Below are 12241 nucleotides of genomic sequence, written 5' to 3'. Positions count from 1 at the left end.
CTCCTCCACCCCAGCCTCCACCTTTGCACAATCAGTCTGGCTAAGCTCAAATACTTGTGATTGTCTGATTAAGTTACATGTCAAAGTTGTTAAACTCGAATACTGTGATTTTGATTAAGTTACATGTCAATGTATGTGGAATGTTCTGCTATTGTATCGCTATGGGGGGTATTGCTTTGCGTTCCCTGGTTTTGCTTAGCATGCTCAAAAAGCATGCACAAAATTCAGGGAACATCTCCAAACGCGGAGCCCTTTAACGCCAAGATTAACTGTATTCCATTTATGCAATAAATGGTTAAATCTACTTAGACGTGAGTGTTCCTGACTAAAATCTTTTTTACTGTATATTACCTGTACTCCTACAGATTTTTTTCAAACATCACGCAATGTACTAATTATCTCTATAGTCTATAGTCACGTGACAGATTTTTCACATTGCATCCTGATTGGCAAATTCCGAACATTGCTGGCCTACAATAACCTACCTGACCTCAGTGACCTTACGGAGACCTGTGCTCCAAGGAGCACCTTTTCTAGTTCCTTCTCTTTCATCTGCAGTTTTAAGCACTGATTACTGTCTTCGCCAGGCTGGAAGGGAGGCAAAACCTATGTTTTCGGCCCTGTCCACTTGTGTCTGCGCAGTTGATCATGGACAGCGCTCGACCGATTGCCGTAAAATGTGCATGCCCACTTTCAGTCGGCCAAGGAAGACACTTCACCTCAAATAAGTACAATTTACAATTTAGGCATTTAGCAGACGCTCTTAATCCAGAGCGATTTACAATAAGCAAGGACAGCACGGGGTAATACAGCAAATGCATAGAAATTGTAATAATCTGTACACTCCATAGGATGTCTAAATAACATGCTATCAAAATTACATTTTAGCCTTTGCAAAAGCTTGTAAGGTCGAGGAGGCTAGGACAAGTGCTATGGCAAGTGCTATAGGCTAAGGTGGAGTTTGAAGAGGTCTTCAGTACTATTGTGGTTGTTTTGAACAGAATTCTGGGTATTGCAGTTCTTACAGACAACAGAGCTACCAGAGGTGTCACCAAAAATACTACTACAGTGTACATTAATTTGTGAGGGTAATCCTATGATCACCCCATAACCTAATCTCTCATTCTGTCAGCACTATTGCCTTTGGGTACGGACACTCTGGACTTTGAGTCTGCCTATGTGGCCGTCTTTTTGCAATGCTCTCCAAAGGGAATGGAGTTGTTTGTTGCCCTTGCGCAGCTTTCCATGCGTTGCGGACACCTTGCGTTTATGCGTTCTATGCACCAGGGTGCCTCCAAAAGAGAAAAGGTCTGTTTGAAGCAGATAAATGTGCAAGACGGTTGCTGCTTTTCCCCCCCTTTGTCGAATCATATGAGTGAAAGACAGACGGGCCTGGCAACGTCAAGAGCGAAGGCGTTGCAAGCTACTTGTTTTTTGAGCAGTGGTCACACCGTCTCCTATACATGGCCACATGTGTATGCTTGCGTGCGTGCATGTCTGTCTGTATGTAGCCTGCAATACCTTTTCTGACCACACATGTTAAGGGAGGGGCGCTGTTGTTCAGCCTCAGGCCAGGCACACTCACATTCATACACACACATACACACGCACGCACGCACGCACGCACGCACGCACGCACGCACGCACGCACGCACGCACGCACGCACACACACACACACACTCACACACACACTCACACACACACACACACACACACACACACACACACACACACACACACACGCAGCCTCCACCGCAATGTGTGGTTACACATTGTTTTATCGTGATTGTCAACCACATTACAAGTCATGTGGTTGACGGTGTCTATTCATATTGTTAATGATGGCATTGGAGAGGGTTGAGGGAGGTGGGCCCCTTGTGGCCCCTGGGGTTGTTTATGTCTATCCAGATATTCACAGATGGATTTCTTGTAAATGACTTGCCAATTGAAGGCAATTTGATCCTTGTCCTTGCAGAAACCCTCTAGAAGCATCTCAGACTATGGGAGTGACACATGCTTGTGTCGGAAACAGGCAGTATGACAGAGAAGTTGCTCCCATTTCATTTCTCTATTCCTCAATGCCGCCGGTTCTGACAGGACAAATGTGTTCCTTACAGCCGATTTAGTCACAACCACCTTACCACTTGTGTCGGTTGTAATCAATCAAGTAATGAGGTTCCTGCCAATTTCTTCCTCTCAGGGAGTTCTATTGGCTATGTCCACATATTATTCATATGTAGTTAAATCCACAACAACACAGCATACAGTATATCAGATGTAATAGTTAGTTGGCCCATCACCAGTGGTGGACAGTAACAAACCTACATTTACTCGACTACTGTACTTAAGAACAGTTTGTGAGTATCTGTACTTTAATTGAGTTTTTATATTTTTTGATACTTATGACTTTTGACTCCACTACATGGGAAAAAGTACATCATGAATTAACTAGCACTATTTTAAATATAGTGTTAATAGTAGATCTACAATCTCACAACAACACATCACATCAAACGTGTTGTGAACTTGTAGATCAGCTATTTTCACTATTATCGATATTTATTGTGACTGTACTGTAGGTCGCATTTAGTATGAAAACCTACAGATCATGTCCGTGCGTCCGTGCGTCACACGCCTAATGTCACGCTCCATATATATTCCCTTATATCATCAATATTAAGTCCATATCTGGGAATGCCCATATATGGACATATTGTGTCAGTCTCATGTGGTCATCAGACACCTATGATGTCAGACGTCAGTCATCATATTTGGGAAAATATGGCCACATTTTGTTTTGTCCAACATAAACAACCAACCAGGTCTGTGCATTTTCTTTGGTCAAAGTTGATCCCATGCCAAAGCGCCAGCGCTCGCCCAGCAGTCTGCTGTCAACCCAGGTGGCGTCTTTGTGCGCGAGCTCGCCCTAGCTTCTCGCCCTTAAGGTGTCTTACTAGTATATTATTATAATGTACATAGTTTTTTCTTCTTTTTTTAAAAAACTTTTATGCCTTGGCAGGACAGTAGGCTGACAGGAAATGGGGAGAGAGAAATGAGGAGTGACTGCTGCAAAGGCAGTTGGGATCGGGATTCAAACCTGCGCCCTGTCAAGCTGCATTGAGCCTGTACTTTTTCTGTACTTTTGAATACGTATGTATTCTATATTATTCTACTACTTACTACTTTTTGAATACTAATACTAAATACAAGTACTCCTTAACTTTAAATTTGACTGAGCAACTTTCACCAGAGTTTCTATACTTTGACTCTGTGAACTAAGGAGTACTTTGTCCACCACTAGTACAAGTGCAGTGATGAATCAGGTCCTCTACAGGGTATTGTGTACTGCTCAGACAAATAACTGTGAAATGCTCTTAGAAGACACGTTTTGTGGCTGCTTGCTACAGGTGACAGAGTTCAATCATTGTATATCCATCAGAGAAGGAGGGTGTAATGAAATTCCCCCTCCTTGTCTCTCTGTCATTTGAATGGCACAGACACCCAGGGCTTGTCAAATTGTCTCTAATATAGACCCCTCTGAACTCATTTAAATCAGTGGTTCTCAAACATTTTCATGTCAAGGACAAGGACCCCTACTGTATGTAGATTGCCATATGTATTTGGCTGCTGACTGCCATCTGATTTTTTTTTTTTTTTTTACCAGGGACCCACAATAGAAATGGTGTTTAACCTTTAAGATTTTTCTTTAAAAAAAATAGCAAATCTAAGATCACAAAGTGATGCACCAAGATGGGCTGTGAGCTTGTAGATCGGATATTTTTGAATAGCTTAACGGTCAAATACTGTTCTGATCAATCGTCGCTGGATGTTCAATGCAAACATCACACTAAATCATTATCAGATTTATTTGGAGATATTTATTTTGTCAATCACTTATTTTGTTGTAAATTAAGTATTTAAGTATTGTGTTCCTAAGAGTACAACTACTGTATATTGGGAACAAACAACCTCAGTGTGTCGCTAGCCTTTACATAGCTGGCATGGTGCCCAGATTGTCTACCTTAGGGGCAAGGTAAAATTTGACTCCACGGTATACAACCCTAATCAAGTGCATCAAAACAATCATTAACTGGGCTCCCGCTGTTTCTCTCTCTCTCTCTCTCTCTCTCTCTCTCTCTCTCTCTCCCCCCCCCCCCCCCCCCCCCAAAACACACACACACACACACACACACACACACACACACACACACACACTGTGTGTGACTCAGAAGATTCTACTCCCACCTCGCACCTAAATTCACCCATCAGCACCTCTCTCACTTCCATCTCTCTCTCCCTCCCTCTCTCTCTCTCTGCCCCCCCCCCCCCCCCCCCCCCCCCCACACACACACACACACACACACACACAAACACACCTAACCAGATTTAACAACCACTGTGACCTCTCTCGTGAGCACCATAATACAAACGTGGTGTGTATGGCACACATGCGAGCGATGCACGCCCGCACACTGCACACCCTGCACGCACACTACATAGTAGACCCCAAGACCACAAAGAACCACACACATCACACTGACCCTGATGAAAAAACAGAAGACCACAAAAAACAGTACACACATATGACATGCTCAAAATATGCTGTTTTCCGTCTGGGGGCATCAGATGTTGTATACATTCCAGGATGTAAAGTATGACTTCTAAAGTTAGAGCTGGGGAATTATGCTTTCATCATACACACAAGCATGCAGGCTAAAGCCTAATTCATACCTTGTCCTACTATGAAAATAAACAATTTTCAAGGCGAAAGTAACCAACACCGTGCATTCGTTATTTTCGGTGAGCAATGCCGTTGTACAACAAAGTATGAATGAGGGTAAAGTGGCAATCATAATCTAGGGTAAAGCTCACATGCTTCTGGGCACCTTGGATTGGAATGACCGATATTTCATTCATTCTGAGTATTCTATACATGGAATCACCCTGTGGTTGCTGCCAAGCGGTTGGTTGGCATCTCCATTGCTTCTACATTTCCACCACTTGTGGTCAAATAAAGCTCACCCTTTTATAGCTCACAACGCATCGCGACGTACGTGTTATAAGCTTGCAGATCGGTTGTTTTTGCTACTTTTGCATGACACTATCGTTAGACAAAGTACTAGTGCGTTGATTTATTAAAACAAACATTAAAATCTATAATATGGAGATACAAGGTTTCTACCTACGATGTGATACGTCTTGGTGCAAGTGACCTTGTTTTTATCTGTATTACTCCTCGCTACAGATGTCCAGACTCCAGATGTAATTGTTTATGATGCATCAGTTGATCCGGAAACACGTGACTGAACTGCACTTGTCCTCAAATGACCAGCCTTTAATGCTGGCACTGATCCTGGCACTCGTGAAAGACTGAATAACAAAATAAAAAATATAATGTACATTTGATCTATCACAAAATCGTATGTATTAATTGGAGAACATCTGTGCTATAAAATGATTCATGATCAAAAACAAATTATGATGCATGATATAGTACATATGGTATGGAGGCAACCCATAAAAACTAGGTGGGAAAATGAAATCTCATCCTCACAATGTGTTCATGTTATCTCCGAGTAAGAAAATAGACAAACACATGCGAGAACACATTTTTGGGTAGTAACAAACCAGACTCCTTTCAGTTTACACTGCCTCTTTTAATGGCACCGGCATTATAAACCTAAGCCATTGGCTGTAATATGAGCACTGCCCTCCCTTAGGCTGGGAGGTGTTGGCCCCTGGCCACCTCTGAATGGCGTTAGGGGGAGGCCATCTGCTCCTGTTTATGGTTCATTAACCCTGCTACTGAAGATAACCAGGCTGCCCCCACAGCAACAGGTACAAAAGCCCTGGGCCTCTTACAGAGCGATGATAGATGAGAGATACTTTTTGAAATCAGGGTGATAAATGAGCAAATCTGGAAATCTAGTTCAAACATCCTCTCCCCGGGCTTGTAACATCATAAACAGACCTCAGATTTACAAACTGGTAGATATGCCAAAGCCGTTGCTGGATGGATGGCTCCATGCCGCGGTGTTGCGAAGGCGAGTGGCAGCATCCCTACCTTCCACAATGTCCATAAGCAAACTGCGAATCTGCCAGCAGTAACGCAATCTCATCCCTCTGCATAGATATGGCACACTCCTCCAGGGCCTGCAGGTTTCGAACAGCATGGCATCACTCACTACTCAGTGGACATGTATTTGCACACAGTTATTGAACAGCTGTCTTATTCTCTGCATGTTGAATCCGAACTTGCCCAGTACAGTTTGCTGTTGCTAGTGAATCTATACACGTTATTTTACTCACTTTTTAACTATAAAGAGACTGTCATTCTTAGATCGTCGCTGTTGGCCCGGAAACCTTGTAATGTCCAAAACTGAACCTTTTCGGGAAAGGAAAGAAAGTAACCTGTGTCCAATTATGGATCCAATGTAGTTATTTAGGCACAGGCTCTCGTGACAATTGGTAAAATAATATTTATAAAACACACAGACAAACTTAAACACTTTCAACCTGGCATCCCTATTTTGGTCATGTCATAATAGACTTGTAGATCGGCTACTTTCACTAATTAAAACAATAATAATTAAGGAACGGTTTTGGACATACAAGGTTTCCGCCAGACTGCGGTGGTACTACTACTCACTATTATATTAGGTGTATAGCCAGATACAGGTGAGACCTGCTCTTCTGTTGAGAAGTTTGAGAGGTTAAAAGCCCTCACCTGATTCACGTCTCCCTCTCCTATGACAAAGACCATCTTGCAGTCTCTCTCCACCACAGTGCGGTCCTCCAGGACGCCTTGCATCTTTACAGTGACCTCCTGACCCCAGGCAGGGTGCAGAGCATCTGGAAGTCCAGGCTTCAGCACCTTCTTCCTTAACAGCCGCTCATCTGGATGAGGAGCAGGACAGGAAGGTCATGTTGTGGAAACAATGTTAATCTGTTAACAAGTTGTTGTTGTTGTTGTTGTCTTGCAGATCTGAAACAACCACTGAAAGTGAGTGGTACTGTCTTGGTATCTAATATCTAATAGTGATTTAACCATTTAAGCCCTATATACTTTGTTGTGTGACAAATAGCGAAAATAGCCAATCTTACCAAGCTTACCAAACACGTCCCAACACATTGTGAGCCTGTTAATCTGCTACTTGTCCTGGCTGTTTTGGAAAATATATGAAAGTTTCTGAAAATCTATTTTAAATTGTTTTACAACATTTGTTTGCGGTATTAATGTAACCCGACTCTGCGTACAATGTGCATAAATTATGTATACCTGTGATGTCCTCCCAGTTTTCTGCCTCGAACAGCTCCTCAAATGTAGAGGAAATCCACTCCTCTGTGTCATACTCTGGGAACAGATTCTCTGTGAAGCTGTCCCACTCCTCCCCAGCCTCTGCTATAGATGGGTCAACAAATCGGACTGTCTTCCAACTGTTTCTCTTCAGAAGTGTCTTCCCATCCTCGCGTTCTGTCTGTGTTCCCTTTCCCTTTGGAACGCCAACGGAGGTCTCTGTCCCAGTGCATTCACTCCCTCCACATGGGCTCTCAGGTTCGTCCTCCTCGTTCCTGTGTGCCTCCTCGTGCTCCTGTACGGACTCATAAGTCTGCTCTGTCTCTGTTCCGTTGTCTTTGTTGGCAGGCCCAGAAATGGCCTCTCTCACCTCAGCACCTGTAGACTCCACAACGGGCTCCTTAGTGTCTTCACAACATGCGTCGGTCTCCATTTCACCATAGGGAGCAAGAGGCATCATCCGAGGAAGCCTCCAAGAGAGGGTTGATCCTTCTTCTCCAAACTATCTCTTTATATGAACGTGTTGGTTGGTCGTTCGGTTGTAAATTAAATCTTTACCCCTGCTGTTTAATTAAAACCGAAAAATATCTTCATCCATAAAAGACACCATGTGATATATTAATGAAGTAAAAAAGAGCATCCACGTGGTGTTTGATTAAATCCACCTCCCAAATGCATCCCTAAATACTAGCTTCATCTACAATTAGTTTAAAGCTTGGTATACCGCAGTGTTGGAGGTAATGCAGGGTTGCTGCACTTTGACCTCCTCTCCGCTCCTCTGCAAGTGTCCTACTTAGCCTCCATTGCACCCGGGAAAGGAATGGGAGCGACGAGAAAATGACCAATGTAAAGAAATTGTACGCCGAGACGAAGCACTCTCGGTCAGCAGGCTTGTGGGATGGTAATCTGCAGGATTAGAAGAGCAAAACCAAATCTGCCTGAACGTCTGTAAGCTTCTTAATGAGTTCATCGCACTGACCCATAATGCAGTTTCCATGCATGCAGTCTAGTCTACTAATAAGATCTCAGGAGTCGAGCTGCAGTCTCTATTGCTTAATTTATACGCTGTTGTTGTGTGATTCTTGTTTTGTAGTTTCACTCTGTGAGTGCCTCAGCGAGTCCACATGTCTCATAGAACAACCTGCTGTGACCTGCTGACCCCTGAGTTGTCACGCACCAGATTATCCAGTTACATAGTACTAATACTTAAGTAACAGGGTTTGATTCTCTACAAGCTTATGCCTTTCACTTTATTTCAAATAGAAATATTTACTACATTTCTTGGAGGACAAACTTACAAAGAAATATTATGAATTAATAACTTAAGCCCTGTGCCAACTGCCAAGTAGGCCTATAGTGAAAATAGTCGATCTATAAGCTCATAAGGGGTTGCAGCTGCATGACGTGTCACATGTGTACATTCTCTGAGACTAAAAGGATTTTAATAAACTAAGAAAAAGCAATGCACTTTCATTCACATAATCCCTTTGCATGTTAAAAGTAGACAACAACAACAACAACAACAACAACAGATGTTGAAGATAGTATATTATGCATGGTATGATTTACGTAGCATGATCTAATTGAATAATTAGATAATAATATTCCAACAAACAGGTTTTTCAAGGCTTGCGACATATTGGTATAGTTAGTTGGGAGTGGTGAGACAGACAGCAGGCAGGCCTTAGTCTGTTTGTGGTTCCTCGCTGTTAGCTATTTAATCTGAAAGATATAGAACAAATAACATTGAAGGACCCTCATAAACACCTTTAGGAATGTTTTTTAAAATACTTGTTTGTGTAAGTATGCTATACGTGTGTGTAAGTATGCGTGCGTGCATGCATGCCTGTGTGCATGCAGCGTGTGCGTGTGTGTGCGTGTGCGTGTCTGTGTGTGTGTGCGTGCGTGCGTGCGTGCGTGCGTGTGTGCGTGCGTGTGTGCGTGTGTGTGTGTGTGTGCGTGTGTGTGTGTGTGTGTGTGTTATTGCAGATAATTTGTCCTTCCAGGTTGTAGTAGTGTAACTTGCAGATAGACATGGAGCTTTTAGAAACTGTTCTCCCTCCCTATCACACTCAACATCACAGTTTAGTTTTAACAATGCCTACAAATCAAAATCACTGCCTATTCTGTAGATGCCCAATACAGATTTAAGTGATTTCCTAATACTCAAAGTGACTTAAAAAATCAAACCAAGTTTGAAGTGAGCGGTGGTGTGTGTGTGTGTGTGTGTGTGTGTGTGTGTGTGTGTGTGTGTGTGTGTGTGTGTGTGTGTGTGTGTGTGTGTGTGTGTGTGTGTGTGTGTGTGCATCTCTTTCATTTCCAATGGAGGCTTGCGAGACAGTCCGTCTAGTGCGATACGGAAAGATTCACGCTGATCGCACGGATCAGACGGACTGACAAGGACAAATCTAATTTGAATGAAGTTTGTCTCAACCGACTTTATTCAAATCTTGTCCATCTGTGAGCTCTTGAAGCCAATGAAAGCAGCACGGCTCTGCATTAGGTGTGGCTGTGGGATATGACAGGGAAGTGATCCTGTCAATCAACAACAGCCGTTGCGGACTGGAGGCGCACAGAATTGCATTCTTTGCGCTAAGACTGCGTGTCCACGGAATTGCTCTGAACAGTCCTTGTCCCCTGTGTGCGTGTGTGCACGTGTTTGCGTGCGTGAGTGCGTGTGCATGCATGCATTTGTGTGCGTGTGCGTGTGCGTGCGCGTGCGTGCGTGTGTGTGTGTGAAGTAACAGCGCCACTTGGTCACCAGCGGTATTGCAGCTCATGCTCAGGCTACATACAGTACACACGCATAGAGTCCACCGACTGGGAAAAAGGTTTTTATTTTGAAGCCCACCAACTGGAAGTCAAGGGTTGACGTTTGCTTATATGACGCATGCAGTAGCTTGACGTGCAGCTGAGCTACGTATGGTGTGTGTGTGGGTGGGAACGAGCGAGCGAGCGAGCGAGACAGAGCGCGAGCGAGAGAGAGAGAGACAGAGAGAAAGTCCGCGACGGAGCGATGTCATGTATACAGGCAGACTGAAAGGTAATTTTTATGGGGCAGCTCAGGGGGCCTCGGCTATCCTCGGGGATCCACGCATTTGCGTAGTCTGCGTAGAGCAAAAAGCCGCCAGTGTAGATAGTAACATAGTAACCTACACACACTCTCATGCCAAGGAGACGGTCTACCACTGCTAAATAATTATAGAAAAATTAACTTGAGATTTGAGATTATACAGCATATTTAGACGTTTTCAATTGCTTTTATCCCTTTTTCTCCCCAATTTAGTAGTTATGCCAATTCATTCCTCCCCACCCACATTTATGTGCATGCTGTTGCCAGTGAGGAGCCCCCACCGGGAGGACATATAGAGCGTCTGTCCAATAGCGTCCATGTTTTTCCCAATGGGTGTGGGGGGGAAAGGAGCGCTTGTTTTCGGTGATGACGACAAAGGCACGCCGTCTCAGGCGACCATGAGCCACGTGAGACACCGGCGAGTGAGCGGTGGCGAGCGAGTCGCTGTGTCGAGCGTTGCAACGGTCGCATGAGCCGACTCAGCGTCATTACAGAGTTATGTGCCGTTATGAACAGAATAGTAAATCTTTGTCCCCCCGACATTCGGCACCTCCGTGCAGTCCAAGTGAACACAGCGAAGCGCTCCCTACCTCCTTGCCCACCACCGGCCCCCACCGTTGTGCTTAAGTTCCTCGGGAAACTCCTCCAGCCCAACACATCCCACTGACATGTGCCTCCCCAGCCCATAGAATTACTTGCAGTGACAAATATTACCCGCCCTGCCCCGGCTTCCCTACCCCGAACACGGGCCAATCGTGTTCGTACATATAGACAGTTGACAAAGTCGGATGCAATGTGTTGGATTTAAACGGTTGTGTTATCGTTCATGGATACATTCTATGTTTCAAATCAATGTCAGAATCATGAATCTTCATTTGACCAAGCACAAAAAACAAAGCAAATGTGAAGAACATGCCAAAAAGAGAGAATAAGATAATAGCTGTAAATGAGGACAACTTCATAATAGGATGGAAAATAAGAGTTGTATGTGAACACAAGTTCAAAAGCTTGAGTTTTCACCTGGGCATGAGGAGAATAAAGTTAAGCATCAAAAATGGATGATGTATTATCTCAATTAAATATGAATAATGGCCTGAAGCAATAAAAATAATTGCTGGGGCATACTTTGTAATCTCTCAAGAACAGACTCTCTCAAAGGAAAAGGACCTTTTTTCATGATGCTAGCCAGATTGCATACTTTGTTGTCTTCAAAGACCACTATCTTCAGCATCAAATGAAAAATCGCAGACCTGAAAATGATTTAGGCATTGATTGTTGTATTTTCTAAGCTTTTTAAACGCTTTGACATTCAACCTCTCATATAAAGCCAAGCTTAATTGTAGATTAATTGTATGCAGATTGAATAATTGTTTATTAACCCTAATATTTTCATACTTAATGATTTTGTTTGAGTTTTTTCTTCACTTGAATGTTATTTATTTTATTTTGCCATGTGTTTTCTTTTATGAACAATATTAATACTGAATTATGATTACTGACAAAATCTCTGTGGAAATGCTTGTACTGTTTACACCATAGATGAAAGTCATCATATTGCCATATGTTCAAACTCTCCATCATTGACTATGAGACAGACAGCTCTTTAATCCAAAGCCAAAGCATCTTGTCTGCGAGGGATTAAGACTTAATTAACCCACATTTGATAGTTTTTTGTATCATTGTCTCATCCACTTCATCTGTTTAAATACTTCTAATCCTGAAATTTGTTTCAAATTTGCTATTACATATTTCTTATTCAGGAATAAGAATGTTTTTCCACTATAATTGGAAGACAAATGGCAAAATGCATGTTTTGTGTGTGTGTGTGTGTGTGTGTGTGTGTGTGTGTGTGTGTGTGTGTGTGTGTGTG

The 12241-nt window shown here is 43.1% G+C and overlaps 1 protein-coding gene across 1 annotated transcript in view; it reads right to left on the bottom strand.

Moving 5' to 3' along the window:
* Positions 1 to 7755, bottom strand: part of fkbp16 (FKBP prolyl isomerase 16) — a gene marked incomplete at both ends in the record, with an annotated part of 36354 nt that extends 28599 nt beyond the window's left edge. Inside the window, 3 exons of the mRNA XM_080736932.1 lie at positions 6066 to 6154; positions 6729 to 6898; positions 7281 to 7755. Of these exons, the coding sequence (XP_080593058.1) occupies positions 6066 to 6154; positions 6729 to 6898; positions 7281 to 7755 (734 nt within the window). The remainder of the gene's footprint in view (positions 1 to 6065; positions 6155 to 6728; positions 6899 to 7280) is intronic.
* Between the last annotated feature and the right edge of the window lie 4486 nt (positions 7756 to 12241).

This window comes from Nannobrachium achirus, assembly GCF_963921795.1.
Source record: "Nannobrachium achirus genome assembly, chromosome: 11".
NCBI classification, from domain to species: domain Eukaryota; kingdom Metazoa; phylum Chordata; class Actinopteri; order Myctophiformes; family Myctophidae; genus Nannobrachium; species Nannobrachium achirus.
This window is presented reverse-complemented; position numbering and strand designations above follow the sequence as displayed.